At 57.3% G+C, this 21,282-nt stretch overlaps 1 protein-coding gene across 2 annotated transcripts; it reads right to left on the bottom strand.

The window, feature by feature from the left end:
- Window positions 1-720: 720 nt before the first annotated feature.
- On the bottom strand, window positions 721-20,461 carry LOC149522918 (E3 ubiquitin-protein ligase TRIM39-like). 2 transcript variants are annotated; one of them, XM_089771122.1, is made up of 7 exons: window positions 20,304-20,458; window positions 19,064-19,528; window positions 9,870-9,965; window positions 8,700-8,930; window positions 7,880-7,902; window positions 7,678-7,781; window positions 721-1,719 (listed from the first exon to the last, which is right to left on the bottom strand). In XM_089771122.1, exons 1-7 carry the CDS (start codon window positions 20,322-20,324, stop codon window positions 1,199-1,201), a joined length of 1,461 nt encoding a protein of 486 aa, XP_089627248.1. In that variant the 5' UTR covers window positions 20,325-20,458; the 3' UTR covers window positions 721-1,198. The 2 variants fall into 2 exon arrangements, with proteins under 2 accessions (XP_089627248.1, XP_089627249.1); XM_089771123.1 differs by lacking the exon at window positions 721-1,719 and adding an exon at window positions 1,726-4,842 and having other exon boundaries at window positions 20,304-20,461.
- Between the last annotated feature and the right edge of the window lie 821 nt (window positions 20,462-21,282).

Below are 21,282 nucleotides of genomic sequence, written 5' to 3'. Positions count from 1 at the left end.
AGAGGAGAGGGACACAAACCCTCATCCCACCAGTCTGAGCTGGAGGGGGAGGAGGGAATAAAATCCAGACCACATCAGAAAGAACTTGTTGTCTCTATGATGCTTGAATTCTGGGGAGTGAAGCTTCCCATGCGTATACAGGAGATCCCCCAGCGGTTGGCCTGGGTAAGCCCTAAAGCTAAAGGACATATGGAGCTTACATACTGCAACAGCTTCTGTTACCCACTTTGAAACATTAAGTAATGCCCTTATGTCTTTTCTTAGATAGATCATAAAAGTCTTCAAACCACAAGCTATAGACATTCATGAACTGAGGTACATCCTTCACATCAAATGGCAAGACTGTCACAAATGAGGAGCTTTGGAACAGAACAGGACAAAAGAGAAGAAAGTGGGGATGACTAGGCCACACTTTCAGAAAACCATCATCCAGCATAGCCCATCAAGCTCTCACATGGAACCTGCAAGGAAAATGGAAAAGAGGAAGCCCTAAAAAAAGATATTTTCACATTAGAAAAGGTTCAGAAAATGGCAATGTTTTGGATTTCTTGAAGTGCCGCAGCTGACATGCCAAGTATGTACACAACTGTAAACCCGTCAAATGTCACTATCAACATGAGGGAAGAATAAAGGTCAATCATTCCATTTCTAAAAATAGATTTTTAATAAAAAGCTGTTGAACTGTAAAGGAAAAGGTTCCTGTGTGGGCACCTTGTTACAGTAACAACAATTTAGAAGACGTTTTTCGTTCATATTTGACACTGAGATTTCACAGCTGTGGGAAATTCTGACAGGAGTGAAAGTCCCCTTCTCCCTCCCCCCCATCTGCTCCCCCTGGGGCAGGAGATTGGGCAATGTGAGGGCAGGAAACCCCACCAGCTGTCCGGCCTTGTTTCTTACGAGCCTCACCCTGTGCTGGGGTGGAGCAAACATGGGACTGGGGGGAAAGCAGCCTGGGCTCCTTCCAGCCAGGGGGTCCCATTCAGCCAGCCGGGGCTGGGCTACCAGGTGTCCGGTTTTTTATTGGAGCATCAACTTGCAAAGGGAAAGGGGCAGTGACCAGGTGGCACAAAATGTCCAGATACCTGCAGTAACCGGCCCTGCCCCTGGGGGAAGAGCCGCAGCGCTGGGAGGGGCCAGTCGGTGTTCTGGGTCACTGTCAGGGGCAGGGATTCCCTCCGGTCTGGGCTGGCACCGGTCAGATGATCAGGGGAGCTGCATTGGTGCCCCCAGTGTTGTTACAGGGACAGAAATACGGGCGGAGCGTCCCGGAGAAGGTGCCGGTGAAGGTGAAGAGATGGGACCTGTCAGTCACATTGTAAAATGAGACCTCACCCGCCTCGTAATCCAGGAAAATCCCCACCCGGCGGGGCCTGGCGCTCACGGGGAGGGGGGTTGAGGGGGAGGTGAGGGCCTCATATTCCCTGTCCCTCAGCCACATGGCCCAGTATCCGCTCTGAGGTGTGTATGTGACCTGCCCCTTCCTGCTCACAGATTCCCTGCAGACCCCCAGGTCCCATATAGTCTTGTCCCCCACCTCCACTTCCCAGTAACACCTCCCACCCGCGAACCCCTCAGCGCCCAGCACACAGGGACAAGTGTCAAATCTCTCGGGGGTGTCAGGCAGATCCTGGCGCATGTCTCCGTATCTCACACGTTTCCCATCCTCAGACAGGACGAGGTTGGGATGAGCCGTGTCTGGATCCAGCGTCACGTCCACTGGGGAGAGAGTCACAGAGTCAGGGCCGGGGCAGGGGTGGCTCTCTGGGATCAGAGGGAAATTAACCTGCTCCCCCGTTAATCGCTGTGTGGGGGGGTTATTGTCTGAGGGGAGTCAGGGCCCCTCTGCCGGTGAAGAGACACAGAGCGGGAAAAGGGCAGGAGGAGCGGGGGAGGAGTGGGAAGCTGCCAGTGGGGAGAGGGGCAGGGCAATGCTGGGAGAGGAAGGGGGAGGGGCAGATGATGGGGCAGAGGGGGAGGGGCAGGGGGGAGGGAGCAACCATAGGGCCAATGTGGGGCAAGAGGAGCAGGCACAAGGGGACAGAGGGTCAAGGGAAGGGGCAGTCCCCAGAAGGGCTGGGGGGCTGGGTGGAGGGGCAGATGCAAGGAGGGCAGAGGGAGGGGTGGACACCTGGGGCAGAGGGGGAGGAAGGGAGCAGAGATGCACAGGGGCAGACAGAGGGGTGTGGGGAAGGACAGGCCCTAGAGAGGCAGAGGAGTGAGGAGATGTGGGCACCAGTGCGGCAGAGATGGGGTGGGGCCTACACCACGAGACCCAAAGGGGGCCCAGGGAAGAGACCCCAGGCAGGCCGAGGGGCAAAGGGAAGAGCAGGCACCAGGGAGGCAGATTCCCAGGAGCGCTGTGAGCGAGACACGAGGAGTCGTCCTTCCGCTCTGCCCTGCGCTGATCAGGCCTCAGCTGGAGTCTTGTGTCCAGTGCTGGGCCCCACATTTCAGGAGAGAGGTGGAGAAATTGGAGAAGGTCCAGAGAAGAGCAACAGGAATGATGCAAGGTCGAGAGAACATGAGCTAGGAGCGGAGGCTGAAGGAATTGGGCTTGTTTAGTTTGGAAAGGAGCAGACTAAGAGGGGACATGAGAGCGGTTTTCAGGTATCTAAAAGGGTGTCACAAGGAGGAAAGAGAAAACTTGTTCATCTTGGCCTCTAAGGACAAACTTCCTGGCTGTCCGGGTGGTGAGACACTGGAATAAGTTGCCTGGGAGGTTGTGGAATCTCCATCCCTGAGGCTATTGAAGAGCAGGTTGGACAGACACTTGTCAGGGATGGTCTGGATGGTGCTTGGTCCTGCCGTAAGGTCAGGGGACTGGACTCAATGATCTCTTGAGGTCCCTGCTAGTTTTGTGATTCTGACGGAGGTGAAGGCAGAGAGAGGCCTCAGGGAGGCAGAGGAGCAGTGACCAGAGGGGCTGGTCCCAGGGGCTAGGGGGGGATGAGGGATGCAGGGTCAGGGGGGCAGAGGAGAACTAAGGGGATGGTGGAGGGAATGTGAGGAGAGGGGGCAGGAACTAGGGTGGGAGTGGGGAGAGGAAAGGGGCTTGTGCTGAGGGGAGGGGGCAGGGCAGGAGGAGAAAGGGGAAGCAAGAAGGGGCAGAGTGGGGGAGAGACAAATGCCGGGGGACAGGGATGGGGAAGGCACCAGGGCAGATGGGGGTGGTGGTGGCAGGTTTGATCCTCAGTTGGTGGGAAGGCGAGTGAAGGGTGGGTGCCAGGGGGCTAGAGAGGCACAGGGGGAGGGGTTAAAGGCAGGGGGAGAGGAGGAGCAGATGGGCTGGCAGCAATGGGGCAGGGGGAGGGGCAGGAACCAGGCTAACAGGGCCAAGGGGAGACAGTGAAGGGAAAGGGCAGGAGGAGCAGGGGAGAGGGGGGAAGGTGTCAGTGGGGCTGGGGTGGGAGGGGACTGGCTGATTCTGGGAGAGGGAAAGGGAGGGACAGATGGGGGTCCATGGGTGGGCAAGAGGAGCAGGCACCATGAGGACAGAGGGGGGTGAAGGGAGGGGCAGGTTCCAGCTGGGGTGTCCCTAGGACCCTGGGTGTGTGGGGGGGTGTACACCAGTGCTCCATCCAACTGTTCCTAGCTGTGTGCGGAATACATTTTATGACGTGCACTGAGGCGCACCCAGGAGACACACGGGCTGTGGCCATGTGAACGCTCTGCTGATCCACTGGGCAGCTCCTGAATCTCCCCTGAGCACGCAGGGCGGGTGTGATAGCAGGGCCCAGATGAGCTCTCCCGGCTGCTGTCTGTACCGGTGGGGCTGCTCTGGCTGATCCACTAGTTTGTAAGCAGGGTCTGAGGGAGCCCCCCTCCCCAACAGCCTGTGAGGAGCTGGATTGGGATGATGCCAGGCCCAGCCTGTGTTGCCAGGGACACCCCTGCCCTGCCTGGGGCCCGGCCCACAGAGCTGGGCTGCCCGGGATCCGTTCTGCCTGGAGCTGGGCACAAACCACTGAGGTGCCATGTGGGGTCAGGAAATGTTGGGACCCTTTTAGTGTCTGAGTGACAGGCAGCAGCAGAGCTGGGCTGGGCCTGCCTGGGGGAGGGACCCTCAGCACCGAATCTGTGCTAGGGCTGAGCTCCGGCCCCTCTGGGCTCGTCCGTTCCCAGCCCTGGCACCTCTGGACTCACAAAGTCCTGTAGTGCCCACAGACTAAGAAATAGATTTGTTGCTGGTTTCTCAGCTGCTCCAGGACCACTCGTTGGTTTTTTAGGTTTTTTTTTTTTAAGAAACAGACTCACATGGCCCCCTCTGAGACCTCTGGGCCTGGCCGGTCTCAGCCCCAGCACCTCTGGGCTCAGCCCTTCAGTTGGGAAAGTAACAAACGTGATGGAGCCCGGCCCCTCTCCGGTGACAGGTTAAGCCCTGGCCACCCCCACATGCCCTGCGCTGGGGAGCAGGGTGGGGCTGCCGGGGGCTGGTGAGGAGAGGGTGGGTGGCCCAGGGGTTTGCCAGCCCCTCGCTCCCGTGCAGACAGAGCTGCCTGGGCCAGACCGAGCCTTTGGCTTGGGTCAGTGACGGCTGGAGCTGCAGTCACCGAGCTCTCGGGGCTGAGCCCTGCTGGGGACAGTGTGTGCGGGGGGGCAGCCCGGCCTGCACTAGCCACGAGGTTCCCCACTCAGAGCTGCCGTCGCCCAGAGCTGGTGGGATCTCGAGGGATGGGCTGAGGGCACCAGGGCAGGGAGCAGCAGAAGGTGCCGGTGCCGGGCCATTGGGGATGGAGCAGTAGAGGGAACGTTGGCACAGAAACAGCAGCAGCCAGAACATGGGTCTGTGGGACTGGGTTTCAGTGACTTCGCTCCAGCGCCCTGCTGTGTGCCTGGAAACTGGATAGAAAAACATGTATCCTAGGAGGCCGAGACTTTTACAATCCATTAATTGCCAAGGTCGTTGTGTCACGACATCGCTAGCGCGACAGGCCAGTGTCTGGGGGAGTTTCTGTATTAACTGTGTTGTGATTATTATAATTAATATTTATGCAAAACCAGCCATATTGGGCCAGACTCCTGGTCCCTCTGCCCAGTGTCCTGCCTCCTGCCACTGCAGCACCTGGAGCAGCCAGAGGAAATGAGCAGAGGGGGAATCGTCTAGTGATCCCTGCCCTGTCACCCACTCCCAGTCTCTGGTGCACAGAGGTTGGGGACGCTCAGATCAGGCTGGTGCATCCCTGCCCACCCTGGCTCAGAGCCACTGACGGAGCGACCCTCCGTGAACGGATCTTGCCCTTTCTGAGCCATGTTGTAACTTTTGCCTTCACCCCACCCCCGGCAGAGTCCCGCCGGCCGACTGCGCTGCCTGAGGAAATGCTGCCTTGTGTGTGGGTCAGTCTCACTGCCTGGTCACGTCACTGGGTGCCCCTGGCTCCTGTGTGCGGTGAAGGGGAAATGACACTTCCTGACTCACGTTCTCCAGGCCTCACATGGCCCCAGGGGCAAGGAGGGGGTGGGAGACGGTTCAGGTGACAAGGGGAAAGAGGGAGGTGAGAGGGGCATGGGAGGCAGATCCCAGGGTCAAAAGGGCAGCATGGGGAGGGTGGTTATCAAGGGGGGAGGGGCATGAGGGGTGGGTGCCAGGAGAACAGAGATGGGCAAGGGAAGGAGCAGTCCCGAGGGAGGGAGGGGGCTGAGCAGAGGGGCAGAGCCAAGCAGGGCAGAGAGCAGAGGGGCAGGCACCAGGGGGCAGAGTGGGGACAAGGGAACAGAGGAGGACAGGAGACAGAGTTGGGTGTAGAGAAGGGAGGGCACAAGGGGGGCAGAGGAAGGTGAGTGGAGGGACAGGACCCAGAGATAAGGAGAAGGGGAGGGGAGGGTGCCAATGAGCGAGAGGGGAGGCAAAGGGACAAACATTAGGGGCCCAGGGGGGCCAAGGGTGGGGACTTGCACTGGGCAGGCAGCTGGGAGAGACGGGCCCAGGGGCCAAAGGGGGAGAGCACAAAGTGGGGCTTGGGGAAGGGGAGGGTGCAGGTGTCAGGAGGGGAGGGGAGGTGCAGAACTAAGGGGAAGGTGAAAGGGGGTGTGGATGTGAGGGAAGGGGCAGGCACAGGTGGGGGGGCGAGGGAAGGGCTCATGCTGAGGCGTAGGTGGGGCCCAGGGCAAGAGAAGGAAGAGGCAGGCGGAGGGCAGGGGGGCAGACTGGGGGAGAGACAAAGGCCAGGAGGACAGTGGTGGTGTGGGATGGGAGAGGCACAAGGGGTAAATGGGGCTGAGGGAGGGGTGGGCATCAGGGGGTGGAAGGGAAAGGGGAAGGATGGATGCCAGGGGCTACAGGGCACAAGAGATTGGAAGGAGGGGCAGGTGCTAGGGGCGGGAGGACAAGGGAAGGGGTGGATGCCAGGGGCAAGAGGGCATTAATAGCAGGTTCAGGGGCACAGGGGTGCAGCCTGGAGCGGGACAGGCACCAGGGCCAACAAGGGGCCAGTTGTGAAGCAGCTACTGGAGGTTGAAGGGGGCAAAGGAAGGGAGGGCACCAGAGGGTAGGAGGAGGGGCAGGTGCCAGATGCCAGAAGGGGGAAGGGAGGGACAGACAAAAGGAAGGGGGAGGGGAGGGAGCAGTGGGTGCCGGGGCAGAGGGGGTGAAAGGAGAAAGGTGGGGGGTGGGGCAAGTCACATGTGAGGGTGCAGAGGGGCGTGAGGAGAACTGGGGCAGAGGGCCATGGGGAGCATCTGCAGCAGCAGAGACTGAGGGGCCCCACGTCAGACCCCCGGAGCCCAGCGGTTTCAGCCCCCACCTGAGGGGGGACCCACATTCCCATCCCTGCCCCACCCCACACAGGGATGGGACCTGGGGCTCCCAGCTGGGTCCCCGCCCCTGGGCTACAGGCTGGAAGGGAAGCGGCGGCACCTGGCTCTGTCCATGGACACTCGCCAGCAAACTCAGCCTGGGGCCGGGAGCAGTTTCACTGGACCCAGTGACTGGAAGGGAGGGACTGTCCCCAGCCCCACGCGGTGACGGGCAGGCTGGGCTCAGGGCACCAGCTGGGACACTCCAGAGCGGTTGTGAAATGTGCCCTGGCCAGGAAAATCCCCCCAGCCCTGATCTCAGCCCACAGACCCGGCTGCCAGTGGAGACTCGGCTCCAGCCTGAACTCTCTGCCCAGAGCGACGTGTCCCTGGGCCCTGTGAGCGGCACAGACCCTCAGACGCTGCCCTGGCGTCTCCCAGTGCGGGCACTGGCCACAGAGCCCCTCCCAGAGCCCCCGGGGCACAGGTGACCCCAGCTAGTGACTGCCCCAGCCCCTACCCCCTGGCTCCCCTCGCCCAGCCCTGGGACAGACACACTGGAGACTCTCACACCAGGCACTGCAGACACGGCAGGTTTGGCTACATACCTGGGCAGCGCCTCCCATGTGCCTGGAGAGAGACACAGACATGCCCCCAGGACCCGTCTGTGCAGTCCCCAGCACATGGGCCCAGGCCAGGCCTCCCAGCACCTGCTCAGTGGCCCCATTGACCCGGTCAGGGAGGCAGGATGAGGGGGCCAGGTCAGATCCCTGGCAAGTGCCAGCAGGTGAATGTGAGCAGCAGGCAAATGCCCCAGCACTGAGCCCATCAGCCTCCAGCTACTGCACAGCTCCCAGCCGGGTCCACGTGTGTCCTTGGGCCCCAGGCTCTGCCCAGAGCCCCCGGCACCAAACAGCTCGATGTCCCAGGGGCTCCACTCACCTGCAAATCTGTTCAGAGCTTCCCTCAGATCAAGACAAATTTTATACCCGCGCTGCAGGTCGGTGCAAATGGCTTCTGGCTCCTGGAGTTCCATGTTTTCACTCCTAGGAAGCAAACGTCCCAGCATCATCAGCTGCCCTGCACTGGCATCACCACAGGACCCCCACCAGGAATATGAGGGCAGCAAAAATGGGACACGCACCTGCTCAACGTACTTTTCACATCCTGAAAGGAGAAAGAGAATTGATGCTCTGTGTGAACACCAGGGGCATACATCGGAGCGATCCCCCACCCAGGCAGCAGCATTTCATACAGAGAATAGATGAATCCCCCCACCCTGTCCTGGGCTTCACTGTTCTTCGGCAAAACCTCCTGTGTCGTTTTGCATTTACACTCAATTAATTGTTTGTAGGTCAGACGGGAATTTAGTTAAATGATTCTTCTTCCTAGGGACCCAGCCCCTGTATCCATGTTTAGCGACTGGTTGAGTCCAATGCTCTGGAGTCACAGGGATGGGCTTAGCCCAGTATCATTTTTGCACCAAACATTAATTTCCGTGGGTATGTCTACACTACCCCGCTAGTTCAAACTAGCGGGGTAATGTATGCATACCGCACTTGCAAATGAAGCCCGGGATTTGAATTTCCCGGGCTTCATTTGCATAAGCCGGGCGCCGCCATTTTTAAATCCCGGCTGGTTCGAACCCCGTGCTGCGCGGCTACACGCAGCACGAACTAGGTAGTTCGAACTAGGAAGCCTAGTTCGAACTACCGTTACTCCTCATTCCACGAGGAGTAACGGTAGTTCGAACTAGGAGGGTAGTGTAGACATACCCCCAGGGCCTCCCTGGATCTCCATGATTCCCCTCCCACCCAAACTGCACTGTTTGGAACCAAGGGAGCCCTTGGCCTGATATTGTCTGTGAGCACCGCACGTAGCACGTTTATTCCCGTTCTTGGGATCCAGGTCCATGGATCTGAGCTGTGATTCTGGCTGGAGGCCGAGTTTTGACGCCATCTCACCTTCAGCAACTTGACAACCGGCTGCTGACACTTCCCTTCCATCTCTGTGATCAGCTGCTGCAGGGAGGCGCTTTGCTGGGAGAGCTTGGTGACATTTTCCTGGAGCCTCTGCAGAGTCTCCCGCTCCTCCTCCGCCAGCCTCTGCAGAAGCAGCTGCTCCTCCTCCCTCAGCAGCATGTGCAGCTTGTTAAATTCACCCCCAATCATCTCCCGCTTCACCTGCACTTTCCTCTGGAGAAAGGAAAATAGGAAAGACACAGAGAAAACACGTCAGATGTTGAGTTACAGGCTGGGCCTCTGTGAAGCAGGGAGAATCAGATCTGAGTGAGGATGTAAGGACAGTTACTTCTTTGGGAAATGCACCAGGAGGTTTCAGCGAGGTAGCTGTGTCAGTCTGCTTCAGCAAACACAACAAGGGAGACTAGACTGCTTGTTGTTTGTACCGTAAAGGGCTGGTTTTAGCTCAGAGTGAACAGGACCAGTCCCGTGGTGGGGTTATCCAGGGTGCCAGGTAAGGCTGCAGTCTGTTATTGCAGGTGACATGGGATGGACATGGGAGAGAGAAGAAATCGAGAGAACAAAAGAGATGTACGGGGGGGATGGGGAGTAGCAAAATACATCTGTGGGGAAGGCTGGGCACTCACACGCCAAGCGGACCCATCAAAGCAGGGTGTGGGTGATGCTCATTCTTGACAACAGGCTCCCAGGGCTGCATGTTCAGCATTGAGGGCTGATGCCAATAGCCCTGTGGGTGTTGTCCTGGGGCTCATGTGGGTGTTGGGCCCTCAGGGCATTGCCAGGGCTGGCTTTGGCCTCACCCAGCCTGGCCATGTGCCGAGTGACCCGCCAGCGTCTTCCTCACAGCCCTACATCCTCAGTGGGGGTCTTGCTATAACAGGCCGGAGAACCAGAACGGACGTTCATGCCCCAGCTACAGACAAGGCCAGGGAGGGTCACAGGAGCAGCAGCAGGTGACTGGGATGAGGGATGACCCGCCCTGGATTTGGTTGGTCAGGGGGTGTCCCTGTGATGGCACCACGTGCAGACACACCTCAACTAACTTTGATCTGCCAGAGAAAGTTCATACCCTCATCCTGGAGCATTCTGGCTCCCTCGCCCCTGGGAGTGCTGCCGGGGGAAGGGCTCGGGGAGAGAAACCCAGACACCCACCTGCCACTCTGTCGTTTTCTCCTCCTCTTTAGACGTCAGCGCCTGGGCCTCCTCCAGCTGCTTCCTGAGCGGGCCCAGGGCCCCCTGGAGTTTCTCCTGCAGGGCATCCAGGGTGACAAGAAAAGGTTACTCACCTTGTGCAGTAACTTCTGTTCTTCGAGATGTGTGTCCCCGTGGGTGCTCCACTACAGGTGTCGGGCTCGTCCCGGCGCCGCAAACCGGAAACTTCTTCATAGCAGTAGCCCCCTCCGGAGGGCCGCGCGTGCGCAGTGTGTCCCGCGGCGTTCGCGCCTTTTCTGCGTCGCGCGGCCCGACCCGCCAGTTCCTCCTAGCCGGAACATCTGCAAGATACAAGAGAGATCTCCGAAGCAGGGAGGAGGGCGGGTCGTGGAGCACCCACGGGGACACACATCTCGAAGAACAGAAGTTACTGCACAAGGTGAGTAACCTTTTCTTCTTCTTCGAGTGATGTCCCCGTGGGTGCTCCACTACAGGTGAGTATGAAGCAGTCACCCTCGCACTGATTGTGCTTCGGATTTACTTGTGCACGGACGAAAGGACTGCTTGAGCGACTGCTGTGTCTGCCTCCTTGAGACGGTCAAGGGCATAGTGTCTAGCGAAGGTGGATGCGGACGACCATGTCGCTGCCCTGCATATGTCTCTAAGTGATACATTTTTCATAAAAGCCGTGGAGGCAGCCATACTTCTGGTTGAATGCGCGGTTAGCGGACAGGGCAGAGATTTCCCTCTGAGAGTGTAGCAACGGGTGATACAGTTAACTATATGTTTGGAAACACGTTGGGACGACAGCTGATGACCTTTAGAGCGATTAGCGAGTGATAATAGCAAACGCGGAGACTTCCGGAATGGACGTGTTCTGTCAAGATAAAATGCCAATGCCCTTCTAATGTCCAGAGTGTGCCAGCGGGCTTCCTCCGGTGTAGCGTGTGGTTTGGGGTAGAAAGTAGGGAAGATTATAGGTTCATTGACATGAAAGGACGAGTTGACTTTTGGCAAGAAGGATGGATGACATCTCAGTGAGACTCCCTGCTGAGTGAACATCGTGTATGGAGGGTCCGCTGAAAGTGCTGCAAGCTCTGAAACTCGCCGAGCTGAGGCTATCGCCAGGAGAAAGGTAACCTTTATCGTGAGAATTTGTAACTCACAAGTCGCAAGTGGCTCAAATGGTGGGCGGGTAAGGGTGTCCAGTACAAGGCCAAGGTCCCATGGCTGCGGGATAGGCTTGTGCGGTGGACAAATATTGGAAATTCCCTTGAGAAATTTCTTCGTAAGTGGATGAGAGAAAACGGAAAAGCTCTCTATGGGAGCGTGAAAAGCCGAAATAGCTGCCAAGTGTACTTTTAGCGAAGCAGCGGCCAATCCTTGGGAGTGTAAATGCAGGACGTAGTCCAGAATACGCTGGATCTGCACATTTAGGGGGTTAATGGCTTGTGGCTGGCACCAGGCTGAGAAGCGACGCCACTTATAGATGTACGATCGTTGGGTGCTGTGGCGTCTGCTTTGCACGAGTACATCCATGACCGCTTGGGAGCAGGTTAATTCTAGGCCCTGGAGCCAGTTAGGAGCCAAGCTGTCAGGTGCAAGCGGTCGACATCCGGGTGGAGAAGGTTGCCGTTTTGTTGTGAGATCAAGTTGTTGATCCGTGGAAGACGTTGAGGTCTGGACGCCGACATCTGCATGAGTTGCGTGAGCCAAGTCTGGCGCGGCCAGAAGGGAGCCACCAGGATTATTGTCGCCGAGTCTGATAGAATTTTCTGTATTACCCGTGGTATCAGCGGGATTGGGGGAAAAGCGTAGAGGAGATGGTACGCCCCCCAATTGAGAAGGAAGGCATCCCCCAAGGATTGGTTGTCTATCCCCGCTCTCGAACAGTAATAGCGGCACTTCCTGTTGTCGCGAGTGGCAAAGAGGTCGATCTCTGGGTAACCCCATGCCCGAAACAGATCGAGGGCTACAGAGTGAAGGAGCTCCCATTCGTGTTGGGAGTGGAATGATCTGCTGAGCGTGTCCGCAATTATATTGGTTTTGCCGGGGAGATAGGAAGCTATGAGCGCAATCCTGTGGCGGATCGCCCAGTTCCACAGGCGCACTGCTTCCGCACACAAAGTCCTGGACCGGGTCCCTCCTTGCCGGTTGATGTAGTAAACCGTGCATATGTTGTCGGTAAGGACTTGTATGGTGGTCCCCTGTATGTGGTGGACAAAGTGGCGGCATGCGTTGAAGACTGCCCTGAGCTCCAGGAAGTTTATATGGAGTAGGGATTCCTGATGGGACCACAGTCCCTGAGTCCGGTAGTGCAACATATGCGCCCCCCAGCCTATTAGGGACGCGTCCGTGGTCAGTTGAATGGATGGGGGCTGGATCCGGAATGGAACGCCTGCTAGAGTATTGGCAGGTAGAGTCCACCAAACGAGCGATTTCCTGACTCGGGCAGGGATGGTTATGAAAGCGTTGATATTAGTAATGCCCGGTTTGTAGGCTATGAGGAGCCAATGTTGCAGACATCGCATACGGAGGCGAGCATGGGCTATGACGTATGTGGTAGAGGCCATGTGGCCCAATAGTTTCAGGCAGGTAAGGTAAGGGACCTTCGGGGCCGTGAGCAAGACGTTCGATAGGTCTCGAATGGTGTCGGCTCTGTCCGTAGGCAGATACGCCATAGCAGTGGTAGAGTCTAGTCTGGCCCCAATGAACACGATGGACTGGGCCGGAGTTAGAGTAGATTTTGGCAGATTGATAATTAGGCCAAGGGTCTCGAAGATGCCTTTTGTAGTGGCAACTGCCATCTCGGCTTGTTCTCTCGAAGGTGCCGAGAGGAGGTAGTCGTCGAGATAAGGGAAGATGGTGATCCCCGCTCGACGGAGGTATGCCGCTATGACTGCCATGGTCTTTGAAAATACTCTCGGAGCTGCGGATAGGCCGAAGGGAAGTACCGCATATTGGTAGTGGTCGTCTCCGACGGTGAATCGCAGAAACCTCCTGTGAGCTGGATGGATAGGAATGTGGAAATATGCGTCCTGCAGGTCGAGAGACGCGAACCAATCCCCCTTTTGTAGTGTTGGAATGATGGAACCCAGAGTAACCATCTTGAATCTGTACCTTCGCAGGTAGCGGTTGAGACCGCGAAGGTCTAGTATCGGCCTCCATCCCCCCGACTTTTTCTCTGTGAGGAAGTATCGGGAATAGAACCCCCTGCGATGGAATTCGGGAGGAACTATTTCCACCGCACCTATGGTAAGTAGGTGACCTACTTCCTGTCGTAACAGGTTTTCGTGGGAGGGGTCCCTGAAAAGGGGTGGGGAGGGAGGGTTGGTGGGAGGCAAGGTGGAGAACGGAATGGTGAGTCCTGAGGTTACAATCTCCCTGACCCAGCGGTCTGTGGTGATGGCAAACCAACGAAGGGAGTATGGATACAGACGGCGGTTGAAGAGTTTGGTTACTCTCGCGTTGGGTTCTAGTTGAGGGATGGCTCGCAGACTCTCGATCAGTCCGTCAAACTTGCTGCCTAGATTGTTGCTGGTTGTTGGCCTTGTTAGATTGCTGGCGGCGACGTTGGGGGCGCTGCCTCTGTCTATGCTGGTCGTATGGCCTAAATCGTTGGTTGGTATAGTAGGAAGCCGAAGAAGGAGGCGGCCTCTGCCTGTTATATGGCCAGGCTCTCCTGCGCCTGAAGGGCGGGGTGTACATCCCTAGCGTTCTTAACGTATTTCTAGAGTCTTTTCCTGAGTGAAACACTTGGTCTGTGTTTTGAGCGAACAGGGATGCTCGGTCAAATGGGAGGTCCTCCACTTTAGGGTGTAGATCCTTTGGCACTGAAGCCAGGTGGAGCCAAGAGTCTCGTCGCATGACGATGGACGTCGCGGTAGTGCGGGAGGCTGAGTCCGCGATATCGAGAGATATCTGGAGCGCATTACGGGCCACTGTGTAACCCTCTTGCACTATGGCCTTCAGTACCTCCCTTTTGGAATGTGGGAGATGCTGTATGAGCGGCACTAACTTCGAATAGTTGTCGAAGTCGTGGTTGGCAAGATGGGCGGAGTAGTTCGCCATCCTCAATGTGGCCGTTGCAGATGAATAGACCTTTCTGCCTAGCAAATCCAAGCGTTTGGCCTCTTTGTCCGCGATGGGATTCCTCGCCTGCGCGGATCTCGTCTTTTGCTGTGCTGCGTCAACCACGATAGAGTTTGGAACAGGATGGGTAAAGAGAAACTCTGCATCCTTGGCATCGATAAAATATTTTCTGTCCGTGCGTTTGTTGGTAGGAGGCATAGACGCCGGAGTTTGCCAGATATCATTGGCTACCTCCAATATCGCGGCATCGAAAGGAAGAGCTAGCTTGGATTTACTAGAATGTTGTAAATTTCTGAGCAGCGGATGGTGTTTTGGAGGCGCCCCCGAGGTGCGTAGGTTCTGTGAATCTGCTACCCGTGTAAAAAGCTCATGGAACTGTTTGTAATCATCTGCTAGAGGGGGTTCGTCATTAAACACCGCATCGTCAGGAGAAGAGGAAGCGACATCTGTCGGGGAGGCCACTGACTGGCGTTCCGCCACTGGTGACTGAGTGGTATCGTCCTGTGGGACCGAAGTCGTGGACGCATCTCCCGTAGGCGCTGGTGGGCGTTGAGCCGGTGGAATAGAGCTTTGGGTCGTTGGCGAATATATTTGCTGTTCGCTCGGAGACAAGGGTGAGCGCCTCGATATTGATCGTGAACGCTCCGAATGCGGTGAGCGGTGACGAGACGCACGATGAGAGTATTGTGGAGAATAGGACAGAGTGCTCCTATGACGATAATAGCGGGAGCGGGTAGGTGATCGAGGGGAACGAGAGCGGTACGAGTAACGGTACGGCGATCTGGAGTAGTATGATCGGTGATAGTGAGGCGGTGTGATGGACCTTCTCGGGGATCTATAGTAACGGCGTGCAGGAGAGTACTCGTGATAGTGGCTCCGCCGTCTTTGAGGTGAAATCGAAGGTCCAGGCGAGAAGGCTGCCCTGTCCGAACCTGGAGAAGGGGTACGAGGGTGGTGTGTTTTCCTCTGTGCCTTCGTCGGTACCGCTGTAGAAGTATGGGGGACCGGGCTATCTGGGATCGAGATAAGTGAGGCCCCATCAGAGATTTCCCCTGGAAGGCGTGGTGATTGAGGCGCAGGAGGTGAGGAAGGCGGAAGCACTTCTTGTCCCGACACCTGAGGGTGTAAGGTCGTCGGATCCGGTGCCGAAACGGGAGACTGGGACGGCTCCTCCACTTCCAGCGATCGGTCGGTGCGGTGCGGTGACGACGCGCCCTGAGGATGAGGAATGGCTGCGTCGCTAGGCTTTGGATGGGATCTGGGTGCCGAGTGTTTCCTCGGTGCCGTGTCCGGTGCCTTAGGTTGTTGCGGCTTAGGCTTCGGTGCCTGTTTAGGCTTCGGTGCCGGGTCGGCCACCGGTGCCGTCTTAGTCGGGGCACGGTCATGCGCCGACGGTGCCGATTGCCTCGGTGCCGAGGACCGCACCGAATCCGGCTGCGGTGCCGCTCGGAGGCTCGGTGCCGCTGATGATGGTGCCGACTCCGGACGGGTTGGCGGGGCCGATGCCAGAGAGAGTGCGGGGCTCGGCGCCGATGTGCTACGGGCTTTGGAAGGCTTTTCCATCGCCTGTGGGTGGCCCGACGCGGCTCTCGAGTCTGCCGCACTTAGGCTCCTGGACGAAGCGGAGGCCTTTTCTTTGGTCTTGTGCGTACCCTCGGTCTCTCGCTCCGTTGTCGGCGGCGGCTGGAGAGCCTTGTTGAAGAGGAGCATTTTAAGGCGCATCTCTCTGTCACGCCTCGTGCGCGCCGTTAGCTTGGCGCAATGGCCAGACTTCTGAGGGATATGGCCCTCCCCTAGGCAGCGAATGCAGCGGGAGTGGCCATCCGACACGGGCATAGCCTCGCCGCATGATGCGCACTTCTTGAACCCGGGAGAACCGGGCATGGTTCGCTGTTCGGGTGTAACCCCCGGGATTAAAACAGGGGGTTGAAGTAACAGGGTTTTTCTTTTTTTTTTTTTTTTTATAAACAATTAACCAATCTAACTAACTAAATAACTATATAAAACTGACTAACACTACGTTGGGAAGGGGCTAACTGGGAAAACAACTGAACATATATCTAATTTTTGACTAAACGATTTCTCCTCAGGAGAGGAGCGTGTTCCAGATCCGTCTGCGGCCGTGGACGGTCAGGAGGAACTGGCGGGTCGGGCCACGCGACGCAGAAAAGGCGCGAACGCCGCGGGACACACTGCGCACGCGCGGCCCTCCGGAGGGGGCTACTGCTATGAAGAAGTTTCCGGTTTGCGGCGCCGGGACGAGCCCGACACCTGTAGTGGAGCACCCACGGGGACATCACTCGAAGAAGAAACAGCCGTTATCTGCCTGTCCGAGGGGCGGCGAGCGCCGTACACACTGGCCGTACACAAGCAGGGACCCGGCCTGGAAGGAGGCAGCCGCTCGGCTCTGCCAGCCCCAAAGGCACCGTGGGAGCAGAGATGCCCGGCTCCGAGCAGGGGCTCTGCCTCCCGCAGCCACTCAGGGCAACTCCACCCCCGTGTGTTAGCTCAGGTGCCACGTCCCTGCATGGGGGCCAGAAGGGAAATGGCTGGGGAGCCCCTGAACGGTCCCTCCAGCCCGTGAGAGCGAGGAGCTGGGGCAGCAACATCGCTGCACCGCGCCCAGACCCAGACCCAACTCGAGATACCTCCCCTCCTTCAGGCCAGCCCTGCCTCTTCCCACCCCTGCTCTGCTCCCACCCCACTCCCTTCCCCCAAGCCCTGCCCCTGCCTGCCCCTTCCTGCCCCTCACATGATCCCTCCCTCCCCATTCACCCCTTCCCACAGGCCACCCAAGTGGATACTGGGAGGGGCTGGTGCTGGCAGCAAGTTTCAGTCCCCCCCACACACTCACCATGACACTGTGGCAGTGGGGGGAAGGGAGTGGTGTGGGCTGGGGCTGGGGGCTTCACCTCCTGCCACCCCAGTGAAGTGGGGTGATCTGACTGGGAGAGGGCAGAGCGTTGAAGGCTGCTGGGTCACCCCATGTCCCATGGCTCCTGACTAGGGTTGCCAGGTGTCATGGGAGGGCGGGGGGGTTGAGTGGCAGGGGAGCGGCCCAGCAATTAAAGGAGCCGCGACTGCATATCAGTGGCAAGCAGGTTTTTTGGGGGGGGGGGTCCCAACCCTACTCCTGCCAGTGACAGCCCCTCCCCCAGTAATTTCACAGGCCTCTCCGAACTTCTTTCTCCTCCCTCCCTCCAACAAAGCACAGAGCCCAGGGTGCTGCCCCGAACAGTCCTATGGATGGGACGGCTTTGCCCTGACCCAGGCACGAACCAGACCCACACTCCGCTCTCCTCTGTCGGCCCAGGCTTTCACAACACCAGGGCACCAGGCCCTATAGCTGCACAGGGCGGAGCTGTGATGTGGCTGGAGACTGGCAAGGCCCAGGGGACGCGCTCGCTCTGGGGGAACAGACACCAATAACTGCTCCTGGGCTGCCATAACCCTGGGTCCCCTTCCCCTTTGACAGTCACCCGGCAGAGCGACGTGCTTCTGTCCTGTCTGCCCCGCTCTGGGCAGCCCCTCACGCCCCTTCCTCAGCCCCCTCCAGGCTTCCCTGTTTCACTTTTTTCACTGAGACCTCGAGCTCCCTCCTCTCCCTGCCCAAGGGCCCAGGACGTGGCTTCTCACACCCCTGCGGCGCTGCTGCAGGGACACCCTGAGCCAGGGAGCCAGCAGGGGCTGGGGAGAGACAGGGGGGGTATGTCTACACTGCCACCCTAGTTCGAACTAGTGTGGCTAATGTAGGCATTTGAAGTTGCAAATGAAGCCCGGGATTTAAATATCCCAGGCTTCATTTGCATCTTCCCGGGCGCCACCATTTTTAAATCCCCCTTAGTTCGAACTCCGTGAAGTTCTACATAGCAGTTATTTCAAAATAATGCATCCCCCCCCTGCAACTTCTCTCACTCTTCATACAATGAGGTTTACAGAAGTCAGAGTAAGAAGCTCGCTATTTCAAATTTATTTTGAAATAACTGGATTGCTGTGCAGACACACAGTACGCTATTTCAGAATAACTGACGTTTTTGCGAAATAATGCTGCTGTGAAGACATGCCCCGAGTGAAACAGTAAGGAAATGACATCTGAAATTGATTGGAAGGGAACATGTGATTTATGGTCTCTGATAATGGGAAAATTCTCTTCCCACTGTGCTGAATCAGTAAAGATGCCACTGAGTGAATCTGTTTGAACTCTAAAGTAAATGAATATGAGGTGAAATGCAAAAATCCGAGGTCAGAGAACTGAACTGGACCACAGGAAAATGAACATTGTTTTGGTTGAGTGAATCAGAATTAAAAACCCAGTATCATCTAGTCCTGTTTAAAATAATATCTCAGAGAAGGACCACATGGCTATATTAGAAATGGCTTCAGCTCTGGTAGCCACCTGCCATGTGGCCCAACCTAAGAGCAGCCGAGCAGCCACCATGTGGAAACTGGGGCCAGGTCTGCATGATGGCTGCCCAGTCACTCCTGGGAGTGGATTCGTGGTAGGTGGCTGCCTCAGGTGTCAGCTCCAGCTCCAGCCCACGCCCCAGCATATGGCACCACCCCAGAAGCAACTGAGCAGCCACCATGTGGCCCTGGCCCCCCACTCTCCCACCAAGCCCACTGCCAGCAGCAGTTTACCCTCCACGTCCCAGTACGGGGAGCACTGGGGGGCTCTGCTGAGCCGGTGGGTGGGATCAGAATTCTTTGTGCGTGCCCACGTAGGGAACTTAGCTCAGGGGAGGGGTGTAATTTGCCTGAGTTACTGGGGGGCGGGGGAAACTTGAGCCAGTTCCATGTTGTATTGTTGAAAGGGAACCCCCAGATATTGAGCCCAGCCCTGGTTGCTGCCCACTCCCCGTGGCAGGCGGGTGACAGGTGCACAGAGAGCAGCCGGCCCTGTTCTCTCTGTCAGGGTGTGGGGACTTCCAGTGTCGGGCCAAAACAATCTGGATCTTTTCCCACTGCCCCTCTGAAAACTAGCCCCTTTCATTTAGCTGCCTCCCTTACAGCAGCCGGCTGTGAACTGTTGTCCCTGTATTGGGAGGGGGATAAACCTGGGGCCTGTAGGGCTATAATTAGGCACAGTCAGCAGCGTCGCCTACCTTGTACTCCTGGGCAGCCTCCTCGACAGGCACCACCGTGTGGGACTTGTGGGCCCGGGATTTCTCACACACCAAACAAATGGCGACTCCATCCTCCTGGCAGAAGAGTTTGAGACGCTCCTCGTGTCTCTCACACCGATCCTCCGTTCGCCCTGCCCCTGGCTTTGGCCCCAGCTGCTGCAGCTTCTGCACGATGTTGCTCAGCTGGGTGTTGGGTTTGAATTGCCCCTTCTGGAACGGGGCCCTGCACTGGGGGCAGGTAGGGGGGTTTGCTCCCTGTTGCTCACAGTGCCGGGTGAGGCAGGCTCGGCAGAAGTTGTGCCCACAGGCTATTGTTACCGGCTCTGTCAGATACTCCAGGCAGATGGGGCAAATGGCTTCTTCTTGTATGTCTCCTGCTGTTGCTGTGGAGGCCATGGCCATCGGGCATGTGTCTGCTCTGCTGGGCGCGGGCTTGTGCTGACACTGAGGGAGAAGAAGAAAGAGGAAGGGGAAGGACAAAACCTGAAAGTGAAACTGAACAGGGGGCAGGGCAGAGGGAAGGGGGGAGGGAAACAGAACAGGAATGAAGGGAGATTGGAGGGAACAGGGGAAAGGGAGGGGGGGAGAATAGGATCACATCTGGTCTGGATTGCTGCAAGTCTGGCAGGGACAGCATATCCCCTGCTCCACAGGCAGCTTTGTGTGTCTAACCCACGGACGTGGGGCCTAGAGCGCTGAGCACACATCTTCCCAGGTGCTCCCTGTAGGGGCCTAAACAGGGCCTGTGTTTTTGCAGTAAAAGTTTCCCCAGACCCTGTGTTGCTGCCTCTGGCCATGTGCTTCCCTCTCCCTGTCCCCATACGTCTCCCCAGTCTGCGCCGGGAGCTAGTTGCAAGTCAGGGGAAGATGAGTGGCTGGAAGCTGGCCGGTGTCCCTCTGGCAGGGGTTCACACAAAGAGAGGCCTTTGCTCCTCACCTGCAGCCCGGTGGTTTGGGAACTTTGGGCAGTGGGAGACCCCCCCACCCCCGTTCCAATCACCTTTGTGCATGGGGGGTAGAAGGGATGTGACCTGGGACCAGAGGTGCTGTTGCAGATTTTGGTGGGGGCGGGGGAGGAACTTTAACCATGATTCCAAGTGTGGGCAGAGGGTGAAGCTCCCAGGTGGGGAGGCAGTAGGAACCCTTCCCAGGCCCCACCCCCTTCCGCTGTCTCCCTCGTCTCTCCCCTCCCCAATTGCCAGGCCAGGGCACTGCTCACCTGTGGGAACACTCTGAACATGTTCACAGTCTGGTCAGGCCCCTCCAGAATCCCCCCTCCTGCCGTACGGCATGTGGAGCTGTGCGGGATGAGAAAGCCGGGCAGGGACCCATCCAGAAACCCCTCCCAGTCCAATCACCATGTTGGTCCCAGGGGTGCTGCTGTGTCTCAAGGCTGCGGGGGAAGTGAGTGGGCAGTGGGGGGGGGGGGGGGATTTCAGGCGATTGCAGTGGCAGGGAGAGTCTGAGCTGAGCAGCGGGGGCAGGGCACCGTGGCCAGGGCTGTTTGCTGCCCCTCCTGCTCCAGTGTTTCCCTTTTTGGAAGGAGCTGGGGGTGGCTGGAGTGAGGGGAACCCACATGACTGATAAGAATCCAGCCTGTTCTCTGGGTGCTCAATGCGTCACGTGACAGGACGCTGTGGTCTCCCGATCCCCAGCAGCTGCAGCTTCATTTAGTGCCCGCCCAGAGTTCAACTGAAACTCAAACTTGGTCATTAAAACTCCCTGTGAGCAGGGGTGGCAGGTTTGCAGAAATTTTGGGGATGCAGAATCTGCACCCCTCCCCCAGCCAGGCTCCCCCCTCCCCCCTCCACACACACACACTTGCTTATGGCTTTTGGAGGGAGTTAGTTTAACAGGCTTCTGCTGTAATTAAAAGGAATTTTGCTATTTTCTGAATTTTAGACAGCTTCACATTGTGTTTTGGCCTTCCTAATTATGTTTTTGTACTTCATTTGCCAGACTTTAGGCTCCTTTGTATTTTTCTCACTAGGATTTAACTTCCGCTTTTTAAATTATTCCTTTTTATATCTCACAGCTTGACTTTTATTTCATGTTAAGCCACAACCAAGTAAAAGGGGCACATTTTTAGTTCTTTGTGTTTTTTAATTTGGGTGTATATTTAAGTTGAGCCTCTACTGTGGTGTCTGAAAAGTTTCCATGCAGCTCGCAGGGATGTTACTTTTGGCATTGCACCTTTT

Source organism: Pelodiscus sinensis, chromosome 19, assembly GCF_052426305.1.
Source record: "Pelodiscus sinensis isolate ZL-2025 chromosome 19, ASM5242630v1, whole genome shotgun sequence".
Taxonomy (NCBI): Eukaryota; Metazoa; Chordata; order Testudines; family Trionychidae; genus Pelodiscus; species Pelodiscus sinensis.
This window is presented reverse-complemented; position numbering and strand designations above follow the sequence as displayed.

Coding starts and splice junctions, on each gene's coding strand:
- LOC149522918 (XM_089771122.1), bottom strand. CDS start 20,324: ATGTTCAGAGTGTTCCCACAG. Junction 19,529..20,303: donor TGTTCAGAGTGTTCCCACAG/GTGAGCAGTGCC, acceptor CTTCTCCCTCAG/TGTCAGCACAAGCCCGCGCC. Junction 9,966..19,063: donor AGGCTGCCCAGGAGTACAAG/GTAGGCGACGCT, acceptor GATGCCCTGCAG/GAGAAACTCCAGGGGGCCCT.